The 22,639-nt window shown below is 39.0% G+C and overlaps 3 protein-coding genes across 3 annotated transcripts in view; 1 reads left to right on the top strand and 2 right to left on the bottom strand.

Moving 5' to 3' along the window:
• KBTBD13 (kelch repeat and BTB domain containing 13) overlaps positions 1-22,639 on the top strand; it is a 60,701-nt gene that overhangs the window by 35,317 nt on the left and 2,745 nt on the right. The gene's annotated exons all lie outside the window — the stretch shown is intronic.
• PDCD7 (programmed cell death 7) lies at positions 2,020-14,017 on the bottom strand. The gene is made up of 5 exons (XM_081288943.1): positions 12,239-14,017; positions 10,337-10,475; positions 4,935-5,171; positions 4,603-4,690; positions 2,020-3,282 (listed from the first exon to the last, which is right to left on the bottom strand). Exons 1-5 carry the CDS (start codon positions 13,241-13,243, stop codon positions 3,159-3,161), a joined length of 1,593 nt encoding a protein of 530 aa, XP_081145069.1. The 5' UTR covers positions 13,244-14,017; the 3' UTR covers positions 2,020-3,158.
• The window catches only part of CLPX (caseinolytic mitochondrial matrix peptidase chaperone subunit X), a 38,077-nt gene continuing 31,453 nt past the window's right edge, over positions 16,016-22,639 (bottom strand). Inside the window, exons 11-14 of the mRNA XM_081288942.1 lie at positions 21,919-22,218; positions 20,650-20,742; positions 18,576-18,682; positions 16,016-17,731 (exon numbers count right to left, since the gene is read on the bottom strand). Of these exons, the coding sequence (XP_081145068.1) occupies positions 17,641-17,731; positions 18,576-18,682; positions 20,650-20,742; positions 21,919-22,218 (591 nt within the window). The 3' untranslated portion in view covers positions 16,016-17,640. The remainder of the gene's footprint in view (positions 17,732-18,575; positions 18,683-20,649; positions 20,743-21,918; positions 22,219-22,639) is intronic.

Genomic DNA, 22,639 nt, shown 5'->3' with positions numbered 1-22,639 from the left:
GTTATGATCGATAAATACTTTTTCTTCTAAAGAAGAACCAGAACTCACTGAAAAAAAATCACTGACTCCAGGTCTGAGGTGGCAGATGGTACAAGATAAATTTAAAACAGAATACTGGAATGTATGAGAACTCAGTAGGAGTTGAAGAGACTCCTACTGTCCAAAAGATGGAGCAAGCAATAAAGATAACAACAATGGTTTGATGGTTTTTAAAGAAAAATGTTTAGGTCCAAATTCATAAAGATACGTAAAAACAAAACTTGGGCAGTGGGTGCAGCTCAGTTGTAGAACATTTGCCTGGCATATGCAAGATCCCAGGTTTAATCCCAGCACCCCCCACCCCACAACAACAACAAATGTGCAAAACAAAAATCACTGGCTACCTTTGGGGGGATGTTAAAAACCAATTCATTATTTTATAAATCTGTAAATAAAAAGAATTAAGTATTTATCTCTTGCTTTCCTAAACAAATTATACTCAAGGATAACCAAATAGTTGATGAGGGGAAGTTTCTCTTTTTAGTATTCCAGTTAATAACTGAAGAATGACGGAATTAAATTACTACTACTTTCCCACCCCTAATGAATTAATGAATCTAGGTCTTGATTATTAGTGGCTGCTAACATCCCAATGGGACAGACAGTAGAACCTGCTAAATGAAGTACATACCACGTATGCAAAGTAGTCTTGCCATAAAATTCCAATCCAAATGTCACCAAGCTTCTAGAACAGTGTTACCTAGTAGAAAGAATGTGAGCCACGTACATTATCCCTATCTTAATTCAAACTAGTTACATTTCAAGTGCTTACTAGCATATGTGACTATCATACTGGATGGCACAGCTGTTGAACCACTAAACTAAAGAAGTATGGAAACAGAAGGATATGATATCACAATGATGTAATTGGTGAGATGGAGACTGGGAACTCTTCAGAAAAAAAAAAAAACTCATTAAATGTGATAATAGTACTGTGGTTAATTTTTTTTTAAAACTAAGGTTCCATACTCAAGTATTCATGGATGAAGTAGTTTGATGGGATCTGCTTCAAAATAATCCAGGTGAGTGGTGGAGATACAGATGAAACAAGACTGTATGACTTGATAATTATTTGAAGCTGGATGATAAGTACATGGGAGAAAAGGTCACACTAACCTCTTTACTTCTGTATATATATGAAATTTTCCATAGTTAACAAAAAGACTGGACCATAGGGTAAGATATTTACAATGACACCACTTGTAGTTTTGAAAGTACAGTTCATTAAAGATGCTGTGATTCTTTCTAAGCCCGTAAAGAAATGCCATAGCACAAAGGCAATAAACCAGGAAAAACTTAAAACAAAAACCAAATAAAGTTCACTTTATAAAAACCTTGCAAAGGTCAAATAAAAGGTAAGAGGAATGTTTTTTTCCTCTACCTAAGGATAAATGCTCCCTCTGCTTGGGTTTTGCTGCCTGATTCTCCTGAGTCCCTACCTCACATTCTCCACCTTCATCAACGCAGATATCTTAGTGACAAGACTGTTCAGGCACCAAACATAGATGGTACAATTCATCTTTTATTTCTGCTCCTACTGCAGTTCATCAGGGTAAATGGTGGAGGTTTCAAAGGAAAAGTCACCACAGGACTGTGGGGGTTACTTGAGGTCAATCACTTCAGATTTTAAGGTTTATGAGCTTAGACACACTTTGGAAAAGTATGGTCCCTCATTCCTTGTGAACTCTGAAACACATAATGTGCAGTGCAAACTGAACAATACAAATCAAACAACAGAAAGAGACAAAGGCTTTAGTATCTTGCACCCAGGAGTGTCCAACTATAAATCATTTCTAAGTTGATGGTGTCCATCCTTGCTTAAAAGAGTTGGATGTTGCAGACTAAGTTTGGTGTTTGAGATTCATTTTCCTGTAGCAAATGCCTGTTTAATAAATTTCAATTTTGGAATGAAAATGTTTCAGCAATGTGAAAGTGAAATGTGTTAAATGATTTAAGAGGCAACAAATTGGGGGCAAAGGCTGAAACTAAAAAATAAAAATGATGTTTATTTAGTTTTTCAGAAATTAAATAACAAAATTGGCAAAAATCAAAACAAACCAAAACAAAAGTTGACATGTTATATGACAGATCATCTCAACAGCATTTATTAATGAATATAAAAAATAAATTTTGTCATTCTTATTTCCTTTTCTCCCAATTATGACTACATGGATGTTTTGGGAAGCTTGAGTTCCTAAGAAAATTCCACAGCTAAACCAGCCTCCTACAATGTGACTGAGTGAGATTAAGGTCCCACTCCCACAGAGAAATTTCTATTCTGGGAGATTCTGAAAAAACTAGACTCCTAGGAACTTCAAAAACCAGGTGGTTTCACTAGAATGGAGAACATGAGGAAAATACAGTCATTGTCCACTAAAACATGATTCAATTTGAATATGGGTACTCTTCAGATTTTCTAAGTTCTCTGCATGACTACTGAGACTAGGCCATCATGTTTTCTGGCAGCCCAGCCTGTAGCCACTGCCATCTTCCTAACTTGCCATCTCCCAAGCTGCACAAAAACTAGGATTAAGAAAGCTGAAGGCTTTTGACCTTTACCCCAGGGAGTTAGTGTTCTCTAGATAGGAAGGGAAGAAGGTTTTTGCATCAAGCTTGCCTTTACGCTCAGTTATTGGTGACGGGCTGCTAAATCCACCCAGCACACACTTGTTCTGAGTATTTAAGTGTATTGAGTATACTTACCCATCACCATACAAGGAAGCTAGACTAAATTAATTAGTCACTCTAGACCAAGCCCCTCAAAACAGAGGCAAATTTAGTGAACCAAGGTCACTACCTGTCAATTCACCTAGGTCCTTTCCTGAAGAACCATATTGTTTTTGTGGTGCTGGGGATTGAACCAGGGCTTTGTGCATGTGAGGCAGGCACTCTACTAACTGAGCTATATCCCCAGCCTCTCCCGAAGAACAATATTAATCTCCTGATTCAAGAGGTACCTCTGGCCAGGACAGAGCATATAAGAAAGCATAACTTTAGGCTAGGGCATTGACACAGGGAGTTTAGCAGTTATGGTTTAGTCTACAGCACAAGATGGCAACATCACTAATATTTAGAGCTGAAAAGAGCGTAGGCTGGACCACACTCCTGGAGCATCTTTCCTAATGCAGCTTAATGGCGGTTGCCCAGATGTCGTTGCTGGGGAGCGGGGGAAGGACCCATCCTTGGGGAACGGAGTTGCCTTTAGGATGATCGGATGGCACCAGGTACTGATCCCAATCATGCCTTAATAAGAACATTATAGAACAATTGTTTATTTCTGGTTTCTTTTCCAAGCAAGATGTTCAATAATTCTATTTCCAGAATTGAGCTTTCAAATAACTAATGTATTAATCTACTATAGAACATGGTTTCCAGGACATATGCAAAAGGTTACATTTCTTAAATGTATACATTTAGGGAAAAAATTCTGAAGAACTTACAACCTTATGGGTAACCAAATAATTAACATACAGTTGAGCCTCATTATTAGCAGATTCTGTATATACAAATTTGCCTACTCACTAAAATTTATTGGTAACCCCCAAATCATCACTTATGGTACTTTCATGGATACTCATAGATGCAGGGTAGCAAAAAAATATGAGTCACTAAAATACTTGTTGTGAGCTAAGGTCAAAGCAACACTCATTCTGCTTTCTTGTTTATAGTTCTGTCATTGTATATAAGTGTCCTTTTTGTGGTCTACTTCCTACCATGTTTCCCCCTCCCCATATTTTTGTGCTTTTTACTGATAGTCTCTCTGTTTAAAATGGAGTGTAATGGTGAAGTGTTGGCTAGTGTTCTACATGTCAGAGAACTGTTGTGCCTTGTGCTTCATTTGGGCATGGGTTATAGTGCTGTTAGCTATAAAGTCCTTGTTAATGAATTGACAATATGTGTTCAACAAAGTGTCTTTAAAAAGAAGACACACGAAACAAGGTACAATCAGTTGATGAAAATGAAACCAGAGGCTCACAGGAATCTCTTAATCTCGTGTTTCCTTTAGACGCAATGGTTTGGTACTCTGTAATTCAGTGTTCATAGTGACCTGATGGAACACAGCTATTGTGAATAATAATAAACTGTACTTATGTTTAAAAGCTGAAACTTGTGCATCAGTCAAAAGTAAACTCTTGGGGCTGAGGATGTGGCTCAAGCGTTAGCGCGCTTGCCTGGCATGCGCAGGGCGCTGGGTTTGATCCTCAGCACCACATAAAAATAAAGATGTTGTGTCCACTGAAACCTAAGAAATAAATATTTAAAAATTCTCTCTCTTTAAAAAAAAAAAAAAATGAAGCCAATATTTTAAATCCACAGAAGAGCTATGCAAAAGGGCAAGTCTCACAACTGTTTGTTTCTTTACCTGTTAAAATGGATCTAATGAGAACTAAACAAAACGTATGTGGCCTCCATGAAACTTGGCAACATAATAAACCTATAAGAAACTTAAAAAAAAAGTACAGTAACAGGCCTCAATAACATAAGCACTTTATTAAGTGCTTCTTGCTACCCAGGGAGACAAGAGGAAGAGAAAAGAGAAAAAGACAAGGCTGCCCCTCTGACCTTATCTGGATGAGTGCTGGCAGGGAGTGCTCGGCTTGGAGGTAATACTGTCGGAAAGGCTGCAGGAGGTGAGCAAGTGGGAACTCATCTGAAAGAGAAAAGGCAGGAGACCACATCATTATGCTTGCTATTGAGGGTACTTGAGAAGCAGGGTGACTGAGCCTATGATTATGACAATATGATCAAACATGTTTTATCTGTATCCATGATTTGCAAATCAGAAGGCGTCATTTGTTGTCTACCACCTCCTAGCTTAAGTGAAAAATCACACATGATAAAAAGAGCTGCCAATTTATTATTTTCCTTTTCTCTACTGGGTAAAGAGAACTTACCTGGATCCCCAAATAACTTGGACTCGATTTCACGTTTCTGAAGTAAAAATTTCTCTTTTTCTTTTCTTTGTTTCTTTTCCAATTCTCTTTTCCTCTCTTCCTCTTGTTCTCCTTCCAACATAACTCTAAGGGCTCTCTCTTCAGCTTCATATAGTTCAGAGCGTTTTTTAATGAGTTTTCTCAGTCGCTGAAGATGGTGCTCAAAAGTCTCATCTGCTGAGGCTGGAGGACAGACCCCTGGGCAAGAAGAACCAAATAGTATTTTAGATAACATTTTTTCTTATCCCAGAATCCATGTTCAAATGAGCAGATTCAATGTCTTACCTTTAGTATGAATTTGCTTAGAATTTGGAAATTCTACTCGGTCTTCAAGGCTCAATTTAATCTTTCCGAATCTCCAATAAGGCTGACCCCTACCAGGAGAACCTCCTGTATCTCCTCCCTCTGGATCACACCACTTAATCTTTGGTTTTGTCTCTAATGGTTTTGATCTTCCAGTTGGACAGCAAGCTCACTTAAGGGAGGCATCTGTCGTAACTTTTTCATTCGTTGTGAAATTCCCTCAGCATCAGCTCTCAGACCTCATAGACAATTCTCTACCATTCTGAATTCTGAGAGAGCATACTCCTGAGGTAAAAGATACACATAATCAACCACATTGACTGACCTCAAAGCCTGTGGCTGACAGTGGGATGACCAACTGTTTGCCTTCTTTAGCCTTATGTCCCAGGAAAACTGGGGTATTTGTTAACTCTGATTAATCTTGGAGATCAGCTGACAGTACAATCAACATAACTAAAGCCACAACTGGGAAAATCTACGTACAGACTACTTATTAGGCAATATCAAAGAATTATTGGTCACTTTTTTGGTGTAATAATGATATCACAGGAGCCAGGGTTGTGGCTAAGTGGTAGAGTGTTTGCCTAGCATGCGTATGGCATTGGGTTCAATCCCTGGCACCACATAAAAATAAACAAATAAAATAAAGGTATTGTGTTCATCTATAATTACAAAATATTTTAATACTTATGTATTCTATTTTTGTGCATGTGTGAAATTTTTCATCAAGTTTTATAAGAAAACATTTAAAATTTTAATGAATACGTGAATAGATTACAGTTGTGCATTCACTACTCTATTGGCCTTTCAATATAAAAGCTGCTGAAGCTGCTAAGTGATTCCTTGTGGACTGATGTGGTTATAGTTCATTCTGTCAAACCTTGAATACTTTTCTTTTAATATTTATTTTTTAGTTTTAGGTGAACACAATATCTTTATGTTACATTTATATGGTGCTGAGGATCGAACCCAGTGTCTCGTGCATGCTAGGCAAGTACTCTACCACTGAGCCACAACCCCAGCCCCACCTTGAACACTTTTAAAAGAAAATGTATTTATTAACCTAGCATTTGAAAAACCAGAATCAAGGAAGAAAAAAATTCCAACCCCACTGCCTTCATCAACCATTTTTATTTCCTTATATTTCCTTCTAATCTTTCCATCCATATATTAGCAAGTTGATTAGTTCAACATAACATGTACTTAATTTTCGCATCTCAATATTGATTCTCCCCATTTTTTTCCAGTATTTATAGTTAGTTATTGTCTATCCAATTTCAACAAATAAATGTTATCATAATACACTTAAAAAGCTCTCTACTACTGAACTTTTAGCTGTTTCCAATATCCTATTGTTACACAATTCTACCATGAACATTCTTGGGTGTGTTATTTTTTTCATTCCTATATGTTATTTCTAAGAAATTCTCAAAGTGGAAATATTTATGTATATAAACTTTCAAAAATTACCAAAATGTACTAAACAGCTTCCTAAAAGAGCTATACATTTACTTATACTGAAAAGGTAAAGAATGAATATTTATTTGATGAATGAATAATTTTAACAGTGTTTTAACAATTTATACTGCGACCTGTGAAACATAATACTGTTGGCTTTGAACACTAAAATTTCAATTCTAGCTGACAAAAAGACTAAAATAATGATTCCTCAAGCTTAGTAATTCTATTTCTTGTAAGTTTTAATTGGAGGTATGATTTTTCTCCCTCAATCACTCTATTAAATGATTATGGAGCTCATTCTCCTATCTTTACCTTCTAGGCTGACATTTCTCTGGATCATTTTCTCATACCTCTCTGCTTGAACATATTTCCATTCACTGATGCCCAACTATGAAAACTCTACAATTCAAATTCATTTTCTATTAAGTTGCCAGGCTAATACTTTCTGTTGGGTCTGGGCCACCCACATAGCTCTCTTAACATCTCACTGACTACTCCTGGTGCACTTGACACACTCCTTTGGAAAGGGCGCTTCTCATCCAGTCTTCCTCTCAACCCCATGTACTAGCATCATGTAGATTCCTTTCTCCTCCACCACACATACCCTTAGTCTGCATCTGTAAAACACAGATGTGTTCACCTCTATTCCCCTTCAGTCACACACTCTGGGACCTCATTCACTCTTTGGATCTTGGCATGATCAGAAAAAAACTTTCCATCTCTGAAATCTAGGTAGATTATTCTCTTCTGTCTATAACTTTCTACCCTCTCAAGATTTTTAGTTCCTTCTCCCCAAATACTGTTAGTTTTTCCCAAAACCTCCAAACCTGATATATCAGATTTCATCCTCCTTCCACTCCTTTTTTGAGCGACCACCAACATTTATGGTAACTCTATAAAGTAAAATCCCCAACAGCCCCAAGCTCTGTCTTGTGCACACTTGTCAGCTGCAGAGTACACCTGGAAGAAGTCATTTAGGTGGGTGACCTCAATATATATAGGTTTATCAGCCAGACCCACAATATCTCTCTGCAACCATCTAACCACCTTCCGTGGGTCTCCTGCTGGCCTCACAGCATTATTTCAAACTTCCATGACTCTCTTAAAGCCCTACTTCTCTATTGATTCTCACCAAGCTGGCTATTCTATTTCCAAGAAAAAAACAGACCAGCAGTCAGGAAATCTATCAACTCTCTGCCCCCAACTGCACTCATCTACCTTAGTTCCCATCTTTTCATCCTTCATTTTCATGCCTGAGGGAGATGGGTCCTTTTTACTTAGGTTAATATCTCCACCTGGTATCCAAATCTTCCTACCTTCTGGGAAAACCTGAATCACTGACTATGTCTCCTGCTTCTCTTTGACGCTTCTTCCTCGCTCCTTCCCTCAGCACTTAAACATGCTCAAGTTTTCTCATGACTCTAAGTCACATAACACCCATCACCATTAGCACTAGACATATGGCCAGATACTAATCTTGCTCTCTGCCTTTTCTTCAGAGGCAATCTTTTTTTTTTTCAATATTTTTTTTTTTAGCTGTAGGTGGACACAATATCTTTAATTTTTATTTATTTATTTGTATGTGGTGCTGAGGATTGAACCCATGGCCTCACGCATGCAAGGCAAGTGGTCTACCACTGAGCCACAACCCCAGTCCCACAGGCAATCTTTTACTAAGCTGAATTCACTGTATCTCTTATCTCCTATCTACTTTCTAACCTATTCTAGTCCAGTTTCTCACCCCCACCACCACTTTATGAAATGCCCCTGCATAGGTCATAATGACTTGTTGCATATTAATTCCCATGATGTTTTCTAGCCTTCATATTACTTCAGAAATAAAAAAAATAATATGAAACATTTATATAGCATTCTTATGTGCTAGAATTGCTTTAAGAAATTTACACACACTAATTTATTTCTCACAATATTCACTCATGGATAGGAACTACCATTACTACCCTTTAGCAGATGAGGAAAATAAGGCACAGAGAAATTAAAGTAAGGTACTCATGATTTTATAACCACTCTCAGCACCTGTCACTTTCTAGGAGGTATAGGATTTATGTCTGCCTCTAGGAGACTTCCTTTTCCTCATCTCTCTCTGACCTCCCTTGGTCTGTTTTGTGGTCTGCTCTTTGCTCACATGGATTTTGACATTCTCTAGGATTTCATCTTTTGAGCCCTTAGTCCTCTTAAGGCCATTCTTACTTATGGCTACTTGCTGATTAACTCTTATCCAGGATGTATCTAAGTTCCTCAAACTCAACTGGTCCCCAACTAAACTGATCTACCCCCATCCAATTCTTCATCCTCTATATTCCTTTTCAATTAGAGTGGCATCAACTGGGCACAAGTGTGTATACCTATAATCCCAGTGACTCAGGAAGCTGAGATGGGAGAACTCCAAGTTGGAGGCCAGCATCAGCAACTTAGGGAGACCCTGTCTGAAAATTAAATCCCTGTAAAAAGGACTGGGGATATAATTCAGGGGTAAAGTGCCCTGGGTTCAGTCCTCAAACCCTTCCTGCCATGGGGTCATCTGATTCTGAGGGCTGAGTGGAAATTAGCTGCTCTGACGGCTGACATGCTGAAGCCAATAACTTAGAATGAGCTTAGCTGAATGCATAATAGTCACATCCCAACAAAACTTTACTAAGGGTCTAAAAGAATCACAGTTTTCACATCTATTTTAAACCACACAGGCGGGAAATCATTTCGTACAGTAGCACCTTCTGATCTGTGTACTCTCAAATATCCCTGATGAATGTCAAAGGCTTATTACCTACTAAAAAAGGCAGTATGTGGTCAAAACCAGGTGCAAGTGAGAGGAAGCAAGTCATCTCAGCCCAATCAGGGAAGGATGGAGGATGTTGCATCCGTAATCAATTTTGAAGGATAATGAAATCTTAAAATGGAAAAGATGGAACTGAGGGCCGACAAACAAACTGAATGGCAAGAGCAAAGACTGAGATAGGCAAATGGAAAGCATGACTGGGTAATTTCCAGAAAACCAATGTGGCTGGAACAAATCTTTGTGGAAAGGCTTGGAGGCCTGGCTATGGTGTCTAGTACTCCATTCAGTGGCAAGAGGAGACCAGTTAAGTCTTCTGAGTTCAAAAGGAACACATAGGGAAGCTGGGGACATCCATAGTCAAAGCACTCCCTGCCCTATTAAATCACTAAGATCTCTTCAAATAGCAATAATTCAGGTTTGAAACACAAGTTTTCAACACTTTCTGAAGCAGCAAACAAGAGGAGGGAAACCTTTACCTTGGCACATGGCAAAGCTGACCAGCTATAGTAAACCCACTCAGAAAACTGTGGCTTGAAATACCCGTGGCAGGAGTGATGAGTGGAAGGCAAGAAAGTACAGTGGATTCCCACACTGTATTTCTTTTCAACTTTGTCTACCAGGGGCTAAACATCTTCTGAGGCTTTTTGCTTCAAAAGTTCTAAGCTACTGCTGACAAGTCCAGTTACCAACACTGTGAAAATATCAAATATTTTTTCCATTAAAACATTTGGGGTAGAGAGGCACTAGATAAAGAAGAAGAAAGAGGGAAGAAATTAAAGTACAAATACAAAGCCTTGGTTACCTTTCCTTGCTGCTGCTTCTTTCCTCAGTTTCCTCAATTTCTCCAAAGCTCTAAGAATGTCCACCATTCTTTTGGTGTCTGCTTGTTTTTTCCTCACTTCAGATAAGACTCCATCAGCAGCAGCCTTGAGTTCCTGCTCCTGGAGGAGAAACAGAGACCACAAGACTCTGTATTAGAAACAACCTTACAATAGGGCTTATAGCTGCTGATTTCAAAGGATCAAACAGTCACAGGGTTAAGAAAGACTCTACTGAATCTATACTCAGTTTCATAGGCCTGGCACAACTACTCCCCTCTACAATGGTCCAATGAAGGCCTTATCTTCCTCCACTGACTGTATAACTTTCTTAAAGGAGAACCTCTCTTCTTTGCATCTTCAACATTGACACTTGGTCCTTGTTTCTTTGTTTCTCAAAGCTTGGTCCAGGGAGTATCTGCTCCCAACTTACTTTGTTAAGTGGGGCACTCTCTTGTTAAAAATACAGACTCATTGGCCTAAAGATTCAGATTCCCAGGGAAGATAATGCTGTTTCACCCTTCTGCTTAGATTATTCCCTCTGCCTGGAACAGTATCTGATGCCTTCACTTACTTTGACATTTCTTTCAAGGCTCAGCTTACACGTCATTATATCATTTGGACTGAATATTCCTTCTCTTGTCTCCTTATAGCACCTATAGATGAAACCCTAACACACACCATGCTACAATGACATGATCCTTCTGAGACTCTAAGATTCTCAAGCACAAGGGCTATGGACTACTCATCTCTATCCTTGGTATTGTGCACTGATTCTGGCACCTAATGGGCTCTCGTTAAATTCCAGCTTAACTGACTCAAATTCCCTTGGGTTAAAGTGCTGCCTGTCCAGACATTCTCCTTTAAAGCAATGATATTCTGAAGTGCAATGATACAGCTTGCCATTAATATACTTCACTGCAAAGTTATATCAGACTCCAGAGTAGCAGCAGACCATAAAGAGGAGGAACTGACTGGGGAAAGTGGAGGGAGAGGGTAATGGAATCCCAACAGCATTCAAAGGAAAAGAGAAGGCCTTAGCAGAACATCTGACCAATTTACATTTTCACCCTGGTCCTACTTAAGAGCTTGAGACCACAGGCTTTGAAACAGACAACTGGGGCATAAATCTGAAGTTAAACTGCCACAAACTGGTTGTGATTGTTGGCAAGTTAATCTCTCTATGCCTCATTTTCGAATCTGTAAAACTGGTGAAATTCCTCCTATATCTTGGGGTTGTTATAAAAACTCATCATCTAGTTTATTTAATACCTTAGAGTAGCACCTAGTACATGTATAGTTAAGTGCTCAAAAACATGATTGGTAAACCTAGGGACGTTTTATTTATTGATACTGGGGATTGAACACAGGGCTGCTTTGCCACTGAGCTACATCCCCATCCTTTTTACTTTTTGAAGCTTTCACTAAATTGCTGAGGCTGGCCTTAAGCTTGTGATCATCCTGTCTCAGCCTCCAAGTCGCAGGAATTAAAAGTATGTGCCATTGCACCTGGTTGATAGATGTTTTAAAACCAGCAAGCAAATCCTGGGAAAAACACTATTGCTCCACCAGCCAATTAGGGTATGTTCCTTGAGGCGGGGTCCCAAGTTCTCTATATTTTGCATTCTTAAAGTCACTTAGGGCAGTAAAGTCACTTATAAACCTTATAATTTTGGTTTACAGTCCTTTACAGTGCACTAGAGCTTTGTTTTGTGTGCCATACATCATTAACACGCAATTAATATAGGGGTACCAGGTGGAAAGGGTGGCTAACATTTTACAAATAAGGAAACAGGCTATGCCCTGAAAATGGCAGCTTAAAAGCTTCACACCGCTCAGGTTCCAACCACCACCACCCCTACAGCCATGTCCTTCGCTGCTCTCACCCGCTTCTTCTCCTCCACCTCCTGTACGCACTTGACCCGCCAGCGGTCAATCTCCTGCTCGCGTTCCGCTGCCCGCGCGGCCTCCGCCTCCCGCTCGGCCTCGCGTTCCCGGGCTCTTTCGCGAAGCCGCAGCCGGCGGCGCCGGACCCTCTCTAGCCTCCGCAGCGCCTCGCCCATATAGGCGGCCTGGGACAGTGGCTGTAACCGCTCAGCCAGTTCGGTGCGCAGCGGCGCGGCCTGGGCATGCAATAGGGACCAGGCCGCGCCGTCGGCCTCCGCCTCGCGCAGGGCCTGACCCAGGCCACGAAGCCGCCGCACCAGGCGCAGAGCACCACGCAACCGCGCGCGTACGTCGCCTAGGCTGGGCGCGGCGGGCGCACGCTGGGGCACCGGGCAGCCCGCCCGCCGGGGGGTCCCGAACACAGCCTCCAGCCACTGCCGGTCGCGCAGGCGCTGCAGGGCCGCGTCCCCAAGCACGTCGGGCGGCGGCGGCGCCTCAGCCCAGCGTGGGCTCCAGGGCGGCCCCGGGCCTGGAGGCGGTGGCCTCGGGCGCTCGCCGGCTTCGGTCCCCGGGAAGGGCCGGCACTGGGGCGGCGGCGGAGGCAGCGGCGGTGGCGGCACCGAGTAGAAAGCGCTGCCGCCGCCGCCGCGGGAGGCTTCCGCGGGGGCCCGAGGCTGCAGAGCCAGCGGAGGCTGGAGGAAGGGGACAGAGGCCCCCGGAAAAGGGCCGGGCCGCTGGGGAAGAGGCGGCGGAAAAGCCGGGGAGGGCAACGGCGGTGGCGGACAGCCGAAAGGAGTAGGAGGCGGTGGCTGCGGGGGCGGCGGGCCCGGGCGACCCGGGTTGAAGAAGGGCGGTAAAGCCATATTCACGGAGATACTGAGAAGTGACAGGAATTCCAGCGGTTCTCCGTGAGTCTTCCGGGCGGAAGTGACGTCTTGCGATGCGCGACTCCTTACGACACGTCCCTCCAAGAAGCGCTGTGTAAGGGTGGGCGTTGATTGCATTCTCACTCTTTCAAATCAAAAAATACTCTTCTAAGTATTCTTGATGCGGAGCTATGAGCTCCGTGCAAGTGAGACAACGAGGCAGTCGATTCCTGGAATTGTCTAGTAAAAGAAAACCCATTAATCATGCAACAAATGTCGAAGTGTAATGATGATATTTGACTTGGTCAGAGTTTTAAAGTTCGTCCTAAGGATTTGAGGCTTCTGTTGCGATCTCAAGGACAAACAGGAGTTATAAGGCAGAGACAGAAGCATGGTCCAGATGGGAACAGCATGTGCTAGTGTATAGGAGTATAACTAGTGGTGGTGGGGGACCCAAGGGGAAGTGAAGGAATGCCCGTGTGTGTGGAGCAAAGACCTGAGGGTGTCACCGTAAGAGGGTTCGAGGAGACGTTTACTTAGCCTTTCTTTCACTTCCAGGCTCTTGACAAATTGCAGAAGAGAATTTAAGAAAGCATCAAGTTTTAGAACATATGAAGGTGTTTATTAGAAAGTGAAAGGTGAAGATAAGCATTTTCAAGAGAAGAACGCGGGTTTGTTTTGGTTTTGGTACTGGGGATTGAGCCCAGAAGTGATCCACCACTTACCTACACTCCTAGTCCTTTTTATTTTTTGAGACACGGCCTCGCCAAATTCCTGAGGCTGGCCTCAAATCCCTAGTCGCTGGGATTATAAACCCGAGGGCCACCATGCCTGACTGGGGCTTTTCTTTTAAAGGAAACTTTATGAAGGGTAGACGTGGTAAGGTTATGTGGGACCCTTGTCAGCCTGGTGAACTCAGTTCTTTGATCATAAATCACAAGCTGTTTATGGTTATCTGGTCTGTATCCAGGATTTTCAGCTTGACATTATCTCTTCTATCTAATCAATCTTTGGAATGTGTCTAAATTATGTACGCTAACAGTGCACCTATTTAATCAAATGAGGCAATTTTCATAGATGAGTGAATTTGTAGTAACTCTTTTTTAAAAAGATTTGTAGATTTCTCAGAAATCTGGGAATGACAAGCCTGGGAGTGATATCTGGAGAGAAGGTCCAAGCTTGGGGCTTTTAGAGTTACAGCTATAGGCTTTTTTCCTTCCCTTTTGTCTCTTTTTTACCTATCTTTATTCCTTATATCCTACTTCAAGGGGAACCTCGTGATCTTGGGGAAGTGGACAGAAGTTATAAAATCCAGAGGAAACCATTGTTTTTAAGCAGTAGGTGAAGGGAAAACCATGCCATTTGAAGACAATTGCAAATTAAAATGCGATTGTAAGAAGAAATACAGGGAAATCCTGTGTACTTTCCCCACTTTCCCCTAATGATAACATCTTGCAGAATTGCAGATTACATATTACAATTACATATTACAACCAGTATATTAACAATTGCTACAGTCAAGATACAGAATGTTTCTGTCCCTGCTAGGATTCCTCATTTGTCCTTTAATAGTCATGCCATTTTTTCCCCTTAACCCACCTTCTCCTCAATCCCTAGAAACCACTAATCTATTCTGTATTTCTATAAACTTTGTCCTGACAAGAATGTTATGTATTTATATGTGGAATCATATAGTGTATAACCATTTGGGATTTACTTTTTTCATTGTGCACAATCCTCTGGGGGCACAAAGTGTTTAAAAGTATACAGATCACTGTAAATATATGAAGCACTATGGTAAATACTCATTATAGTGAACAAAACAAGTTTGGTCTTCACCCTAGTGGGAATTATGGTGTAGTTGGAAAGATAAGTGAAAAGGCTTGGGAGATTTGCTATAGGATAAGGAATTCTCAGCAATATTTTGATGTTTCTAGGAATAAATCACAAGGAAGAAAACAGTTAATAAGAGAACTGGAGGCTTTGAGAAATGAGAGGGGATTATGGGACTCAAATCATATGTGAAGTGTTTGCATTTTGGTAAGGGGGACCCTTCGGTTTTAACTAGAAAGATTGGATGATGCAGTTGGTAGGTTCAGAGATGGCTTCTCAATGAAATAATAACAGAAAGCCGTAGTTGCTACCTATTTCTCAACTCCTAAGGTTCTCTAGTTGTTTCACACTTCTGAGATTCTGATTTTAACCCTTTTTTTCTTATTTTAGTGACCCTGGGGATTGAACCCAGGGACACTACCATTAAGCTACATCCCTAGCACCACCACCCTTTTTTTTTTTTTTTTTTTGAGACAGAGTCTTGCTAAATAGCTGAGGTTGTCCTCAACTTGATCACTCAGCTTTCTGAGTCACTGGGATCACAGGTGTATATCATTACTGGTTTTAATCCTCATTTTCCACCGGACAATTCCTACTTTTTCTTCCAGACTCATCTGGGCCACCACACCCCTACTATTATAATTCAATGAAGTCTATGCTTACTTCCCTTAGAAAACTAGTAAGGTTCTTGAAAAGCTTGGTCTGCGTCCTTAGTGTCAGATTCCACGCAGGATATTTACGTAAGGATTTGCAATAATGTTTAACATAAATTTTAATAAAACTTTCTCTGAATCTATAACTAGGAATATTTGTTAGAGGGACATGAAAGGCCAGGGATTAACCAATCCCTGGAATAAAGCAGCTCATATAACATCTGTGCCCTTTTAAAATGGCACTGCTAGCCAGGCATGGTGGCATGCATCTGTAATCCCTGCTACTGGGAGGCTGAAGCACATGGATCAAAGCCAGCCTGGGCAACACAGCAAGAGCCCACCTCAGCACTGCTCTGGCTGTCCTTTTTACTGTCAATGTAGAGGTTCCTGCATTGTTGCAATATTGACACACCACCACAATAGCTTTCATTTAGTCCTTTTGTTTTATTCAAATGCCAAAACATAAGTTCCCAGATACAAACTGTAGTTGTATTCATTTGTGTTTGATTTAAAAATATCAACTATGCTTTGTTAACAACTTGTGAAACCAAAGGTAAATTGTTGACCATAATGTCACCCAGTCCATTTCTGGAGGATCTTAATATAACTACTCCCAATTTTCACTCTACAAAAAGGAAAATGATGCTATAAGAGAAAGATAATGAACAAAGTTAAAACACGAAAGATTCCTAAAGAGAATGTGAACCATTATTAGGGAGAGTAAGGATAACTTTTTCTATTCCACACTATAGCAATCAGGCTATACTCTGCAAAAGTGCATTTCTGGTCCTACCCCAGCCATAAATAGGAACCTCACATCCTTTTTATTATATCATAGCCCAAGCCTTCAATAGGATTTCTAATCTGTTAATAGCCTAAGAAAAAGTGAGTAAAAGGAAAACTAAAGACTAAAAACCAAAAAATGAACACAAATACTTAAAGGTACTCTGACTTAAACAATTTCAAATGAGACTGAATTGAACAATAATATAGAAACTGTGTCATTACAGAAGGAAAGAAAAAAAACCTTAAAGGGTACCCAATTTAATAATAATGGAATTAAATAATATAATTTTCATTTGTTAAGTCCAAAAAATTTCCTCTTTTAGTTTTGCTATATAATGAAGATTAATAACTTATATTAGTGTGAACACATTCACTTTGGCTGATGGCAAAACACATTTTCTTTAATGTTCTATGAAGCCAAAGAATTAGATGTCTAGCACCAAAACAAAATAAGAAACTAGCTTAGTACTTTGGGAAAGTACACATTATCAGGGTATTTTACTTAATTCTGCACATGGCTGTTACTATGACACTGCATGCTAGTTAAAGAATGAGATGTATGGTCTTTTTCTGAAGATTTATATCAGACTTAATTCCATCAACTCACCCTTAGTATTAAAAATGGCTCAAAGATGGCAAATAAATGAGACAAGTCGGTAAGAGAATGTCTTTTTTTTTGTAAGTACCAAATAGGAAGTTAGCATCACACAATAGCAGATAAGACTAAGAATATAACTAAACAAATAATCAATTTATGGTCTTCAGGCTATTTTTTTCATGAAATTTTAAACTTCTTGAAACTACTTGGTCCAATTTTTAAGATGAATAAAATTCTAATATTTTCAGGAAATGAATGTTGGTAGAAAAAGGTAACACTAAAGAATGGTACCCCAATATTCAATTTTAAAGAATTTATTTTCCCATTTGTAGAGTAACATTATTGTAAAATCCACAGTTATTGCAATACCTGCATTGCTTAAAAGAACACCTAAGAATTTTGTTAAAGCATATTTTTTAAAAACTGAACCAAAATAATATACATTTTATCTCTAAACATTGTGCCATTAAAGTCCACATAATGTCCTCTGTATAAATCAATATGATGTTACAATAATATACATGATCTGATTCTTATCCTAAAGGCTTCTGATCATGTATGATATCCAAGATAGATTCAATGCCTTTAATGTCAGACTGTAGAAACAGTTATGATCCTAAACATAAGAAGGAAAAGCTTTATATACAGGATAGAAGTCTGACAGTTTAGCTGTTTGCAGCATCTGCTTGGCGAGGCCATCCTTCTTCCTCAACTCCAGAGTCATACTCCTCTTCAGAGGATTCTTTTGTTGGGGCCCTATAATGAAAGTCATGTTTGTTTTTTAAATAAAAACCGGAGATGAACAGGATTTCTAGATTCAAAGTAGTAAATTAATTTCCCTATCTAAAAAATCCACAAAACAGAAAATCCGCAAAACAAGCACTTTTAAGATTGCTTAGTAGTGAAATATGGGAAAAAACTACACACAGATGCCAAGTACACTTTCCAACATTTTCCCTAATAAATTTCTTATTAAAACTATAACTTATGAGCCAGATTCAGTCCATTGCCTGTTTTTGTAAACAAAGACTTTCTGGAATACAGACATGCTTATTCATTTACATATTGTCTATGGCTACTCTTGTGCCACAAGGGCAGTTCTGAATAGTTGCAATATGGACCATAAAGCCCTAAAGTATTTATCTAGCCTTTTATGAGAATGTTTGCGGATTCTTGGAACAGATTAAATAAAGTAGTGAAAGATGTCAAATTTGTCCACTGGTACAACTACTGAAAGAAAAAATTATGAACACAAAGTTTTAGTCTTATGAAAGATATGAAAAAAGTCATTTTTTCAATTAAGAATTGTTAGTAAAGTTCATTTTAATCTCTTAATTTTGACTACTTTTATGTTTCTTTTGATAATTTTTCCTTAGGGGGAAAAATGGATGCTAATTTTGAAGATCAATTTCAAAAAGACTCACAAAATATTATTTCATAGGCCCAGATTAGATTTTTCAGAAAATTCATAAGATTACTTCCTTTATAAAAACACAAAGATTATTGTGCAATTTTAAAATGACAGACAAATAAACTATAATAATAAAGACCAAAAAGGATCTTAAACTTTAGATCTTTTCTGGTTTGAAATACACTTTACCGAATGTATCCTGGTTCCTTTTTTCCTTCTACTACTTCTTTGTCAACCTCCACGCATACAATATCAGAATTAGGGACTTCAAACATTGGTTCTAGTAACAATTTTTCCTAAAGATATAAAAAGTAATAACAGGTTACATACAAAATACTTTTGTTCTATAGGTCAAGTGAATCCATTCACTCAAGAAAGACTGTCTATTATACACTCAAAACTGAAGTCAATGTAAAAATCTTTGTGTTCTTTATATAAAAACAGTTTCTAACCAAATTCAGAAAAATCTTTTTACAAATAAGCTATTTGTCTGTAGTTTTGCCTATTTAGGTCAACATGCATGTACAAAAAAGACTATGCTTTCAAGCTCACATGTTAACTCAGAGCTGTCCTGGCTTATTCTATTATTGAGGAGATCAAAAATAATCCTTACTTTGAAAACAGTTCATTCTAAATCACTTCTACCAAGCTCTTCAATTTCAAATGATGACTCCAAATGAACACTGGTCTCAAATGCTGCAGTGGATCTAAAATTGTTTACTACAGAAAACCAGACTTGCTTTTAGGTCAAGGCTTTGCCTCTGGGTGATATTCTAAAGAAAACACTGACTGAGGACCTCAAATTTTCTTAAAAATGTCAACTCTATTACCTTCTCTTCATGTTTATAAAACTGTCCTTAATCATTAAAACTTTATTTCCAAGCCCTTATCAAATATCCCACACTATCTGTAATGGATGAAGTGTTTCAATCAGAAGTCCTACTAAGGAAAGGGAAATGATAGTTAGCAGTGAAAACATTAAAATGGCCAGGCTCAATGGCACAACCTATAATTCCAGCAACTCAGACAGCTGAGGCAGGAGATTCGCAAGTTCAAGGCCAGCCTCAGCAACTTAGGGAGGCCCTAAGCAATTTAGTAAGAGCCTATCTCAAAATTAAAAATAAAAAAAGGCTAAAGATATAGCTCAATGGTAAATGTGCCTTTAGGTTCAATCCCCAATACCACAAAATGAAAAAGAAAAAAAAATCCTTAAAAGGAAATAGAAACGGGGCTGGAGTTGTGGCTCAGCAATAGAATACTCGCCTAGCATGCGTGAGGCCCTCGGTTCGTTACTCAGCACCACATTAAAATAAAGGTATTGTGTCCAACTACAACTAAAAAATAAATGTTAAAAAAAAAAAAAAAAAAAGGAAATAGGAACATGGTCTTGCTTTGGGAGCAGGTTGAGTATATAGTAATTCATTGTACAGTCAGACCTGGAGGGCAGGGAAAAAAAACTCTAGAGAGGGTAATGGCAGGAAAATAGTCTGTATATCTGGGAAGTATACGAAATTTAAAAGTATGTTCAGGCTAGGCATGGTGGTACACACTTATAATCCCAACTACTAGGAAGGTTGAGGCAGGAAGATTCAAAGTTTGAGGCCTGCCTGGGCAACTTAGTGAGATCCCCATCTCAAAAGTATAAAATAAAAAGGGCTGGGGATGTAACTCAGTGACAGAGTACTTGCCTAGCAATATGTGAGGCCCTGGGTTCAATTCCCAGTACAGAAAAAAAAAAAATAAAAATGTGAGTTCACACCTCATAGAAGAACTGAGGGGGGTAAAATGTCATGGTGTCTGCAACTTACTTTCAATCAAATAAAAATGGGGCTTTCAATTGGTCTCAGAAAAGGCTCAGTACTTAGAATAAAGGACCACATAGAATTTCTTCAAATTGTTCTATGATCCTGATTTTCTATATTTCACTTATCATATTATGTATGTGTCCTTGTTTGCAAACACCTTAAAGTTCCTTTTTGTTTTCTGGTGCTGGGAATTGAATCCAGGGATTCATGCATGTTAAGCATGTGTTCTACCACTGAACCATACCCCCAACCCCAAAGAACCTTTCTGGGGGAAAAAAAAGAAAAAGAAAATCTGCTGTGACCTCCATCCTCTCTGACCCCTCAAGAAAGTCACACAAACACATACAAAGAAACTTTAGGCTGATTCTGTAAATACATTTGCAAAAGCAAAACAGGAGGCTTAATAGTCTCAAAACTCATGCCAAGAAATAATCTATTTTAGAATAACACCAACTTACCATTATGGACCGAAGGCCTCGTGCACCTGTTTTTCGTTCTAGTGCCAATCTAGCTATGGCTTTCAAAGCATCCTCAGTAACATTCAGTTCACACTACAAATAGATTAAAAATAAATGAAAACTTAGATAATCCTTGATAATATTTTTCTAATATAATCATATAGCATTTGAGCTATTAACTATAATTATCACCATTATTCTTCTTAGAATCATAGAATTTTAGAACTAAATGAAACCAATGCTTTGACTTTCCAGATAAATAAGTTTTAGAGGGATAGGCTGATCCAACTACAACTCTGGTGGTAGTGGTCAAAGATATCCTTGGGCTGTGGATGTGACTCAAGCGGTAGCGCACTTGCCTGGCATGTGTGTGGCCCGGGTTCGATCCTCAGCACCACATACAAAGATGTTGTGTCTGCCGAAAACTAAAAAATAAATATTAAAAAATTCTCTCTAAAAAAAAAAAAAAAAAAAAAGATAGCCTTGAAACAGGGAGACCAATTGGGAACCAAGGCAGAGGTCAAGAAGAATGATGAAGGGGCTTGATTTTAGGCAGTGACAACAGAGAGAAGATGACTGATATTTAGAGACGTTAAATTCATAAAACCCAAACCATTTACTATCTGGTTGAATGTGTGGGCTAGATTGACTTATCATGTGTTTACTACAGATATGTAGATTTGAAAGCTAATAAAGTTTCATTTAGACAAGTGTACAACAATATAAGCAAAGTGCCAGTCACACACCTGTAATCCCAGGGAGGATTACAGGGAGGCTGAAGCAAAGGATCCTAAGTTAGAGCCCAGCCTCAGCAATTTAGTGAGACCTTGTCTCAAAATAATAAAAAGGGCTGTGGGTGCACCTCAGTGGTAAAACATCCCTGGGTTCAATCCCCAGTAGTAGGGGGAAAAATATATGAAAGTATATATAGTATGTGACAAAAAAGTATTTAGAATGTCAGTGATAAAAGGACAATGCTGTGTATTTGGTTTAGAGGGGAAGGCCAATGACATCATTTCTTTCCATATACATCCTTGGGCTTTACATCACAATGATGTTTAATTTAGAAAAAAAGGAACCCTTAAATGTCTATGTAACACAATGTGTCTTCCTAGATTCATAGTTCTATACCTAGTAAGAAACAGACTTATACTTAGTGAGGAACATTCCAGATGAACAGGATTCCTTTTTAAATCTGGAAGGCTAATTTAGGTATTTTAGAATTTAAACAACGAGAAAATAATTAAATATGAAAAATAAAAACCTAACCTTATCCATGCTAAATAAGGCTTGGTATTGAGGAATAACAGCATTTCGTGGCTCAGTTAGTATTTGTACAAGCGTTTTCTCATCTAGGCTATGCAAAGGAACCACCACAGGTAATCGTCCCACAAACTCAGGAATCATGCCAAATTCAATGAGATCTCTGGCTTCTACATGACGTAATAACCGATCTTTTTCTTCAATGTCTTGGTGAGTATTTGATTCTCCACTTAGATTAGCAAGATCTGCAGCAGCTGCAGCCCTTCTGCCTTTTCCCAGATTAGATGGTGTTCCAAATCCAAGATACTGCCAAAGAAATCATGCATATTATAAACAGTAGAATAAAGCTTAAGCACTTTACATACATACCTCATGTGATCTTTGCAACAATTCTACAAAGAAAGTTTTATTATTATTCACATTTTATAAAGGTGTAAAACAGGCTTATAAAGATTAAGTCCTTTGACCAAAGTCTTGCTGTAAGGGGCAAACCAAGAACTTGGGTCTGTCTGCCTTCAGAACTGTGTCTGCCTAATCACTACAGAATAATCAACTCTCCAAGCATTCTAACAGAAGTAGATATGTAAGACCTATTAAGTGAAGTCCCTTAGAACTCAGATAATAAAGTTGCAGAGTTTAGCCAAGACCACTAGACAAGTGTGCTTTCTAAAAGGTATAAGAACTATGAAAATTGAGATATCAATTTTTGTCATCAAAGTTAATTTTG

The sequence above is a fragment of the Spermophilus citellus genome (assembly GCF_964194105.1).
Source record: "Spermophilus citellus genome assembly, chromosome: 4".
In the NCBI taxonomy this organism is placed as follows: Eukaryota; Metazoa; Chordata; class Mammalia; order Rodentia; family Sciuridae; genus Spermophilus; species Spermophilus citellus.
The sequence above is the reverse complement of the archived record's forward strand: the minus strand, read 5'-3'. Positions and strand labels throughout refer to the sequence as shown.

Coding starts and splice junctions, on each gene's coding strand:
- PDCD7 (XM_081288943.1), bottom strand. CDS start 13,243: ATGCAATCAACGCCCACCCTTACACAGCGCTTCTTGGAGGGACGTGTC. Junction 4,691..4,934: donor CAAGTTATTTGGGGATCCAG/GTAAGTTCTCTT, acceptor TTTCTCTTTCAG/ATGAGTTCCCACTTGCTCAC. Junction 3,283..4,602: donor CCAGCACTCATCCAGATAAG/GTCAGAGGGGCA, acceptor GTTCTTATTAAG/GCATGATTGGGATCAGTACC.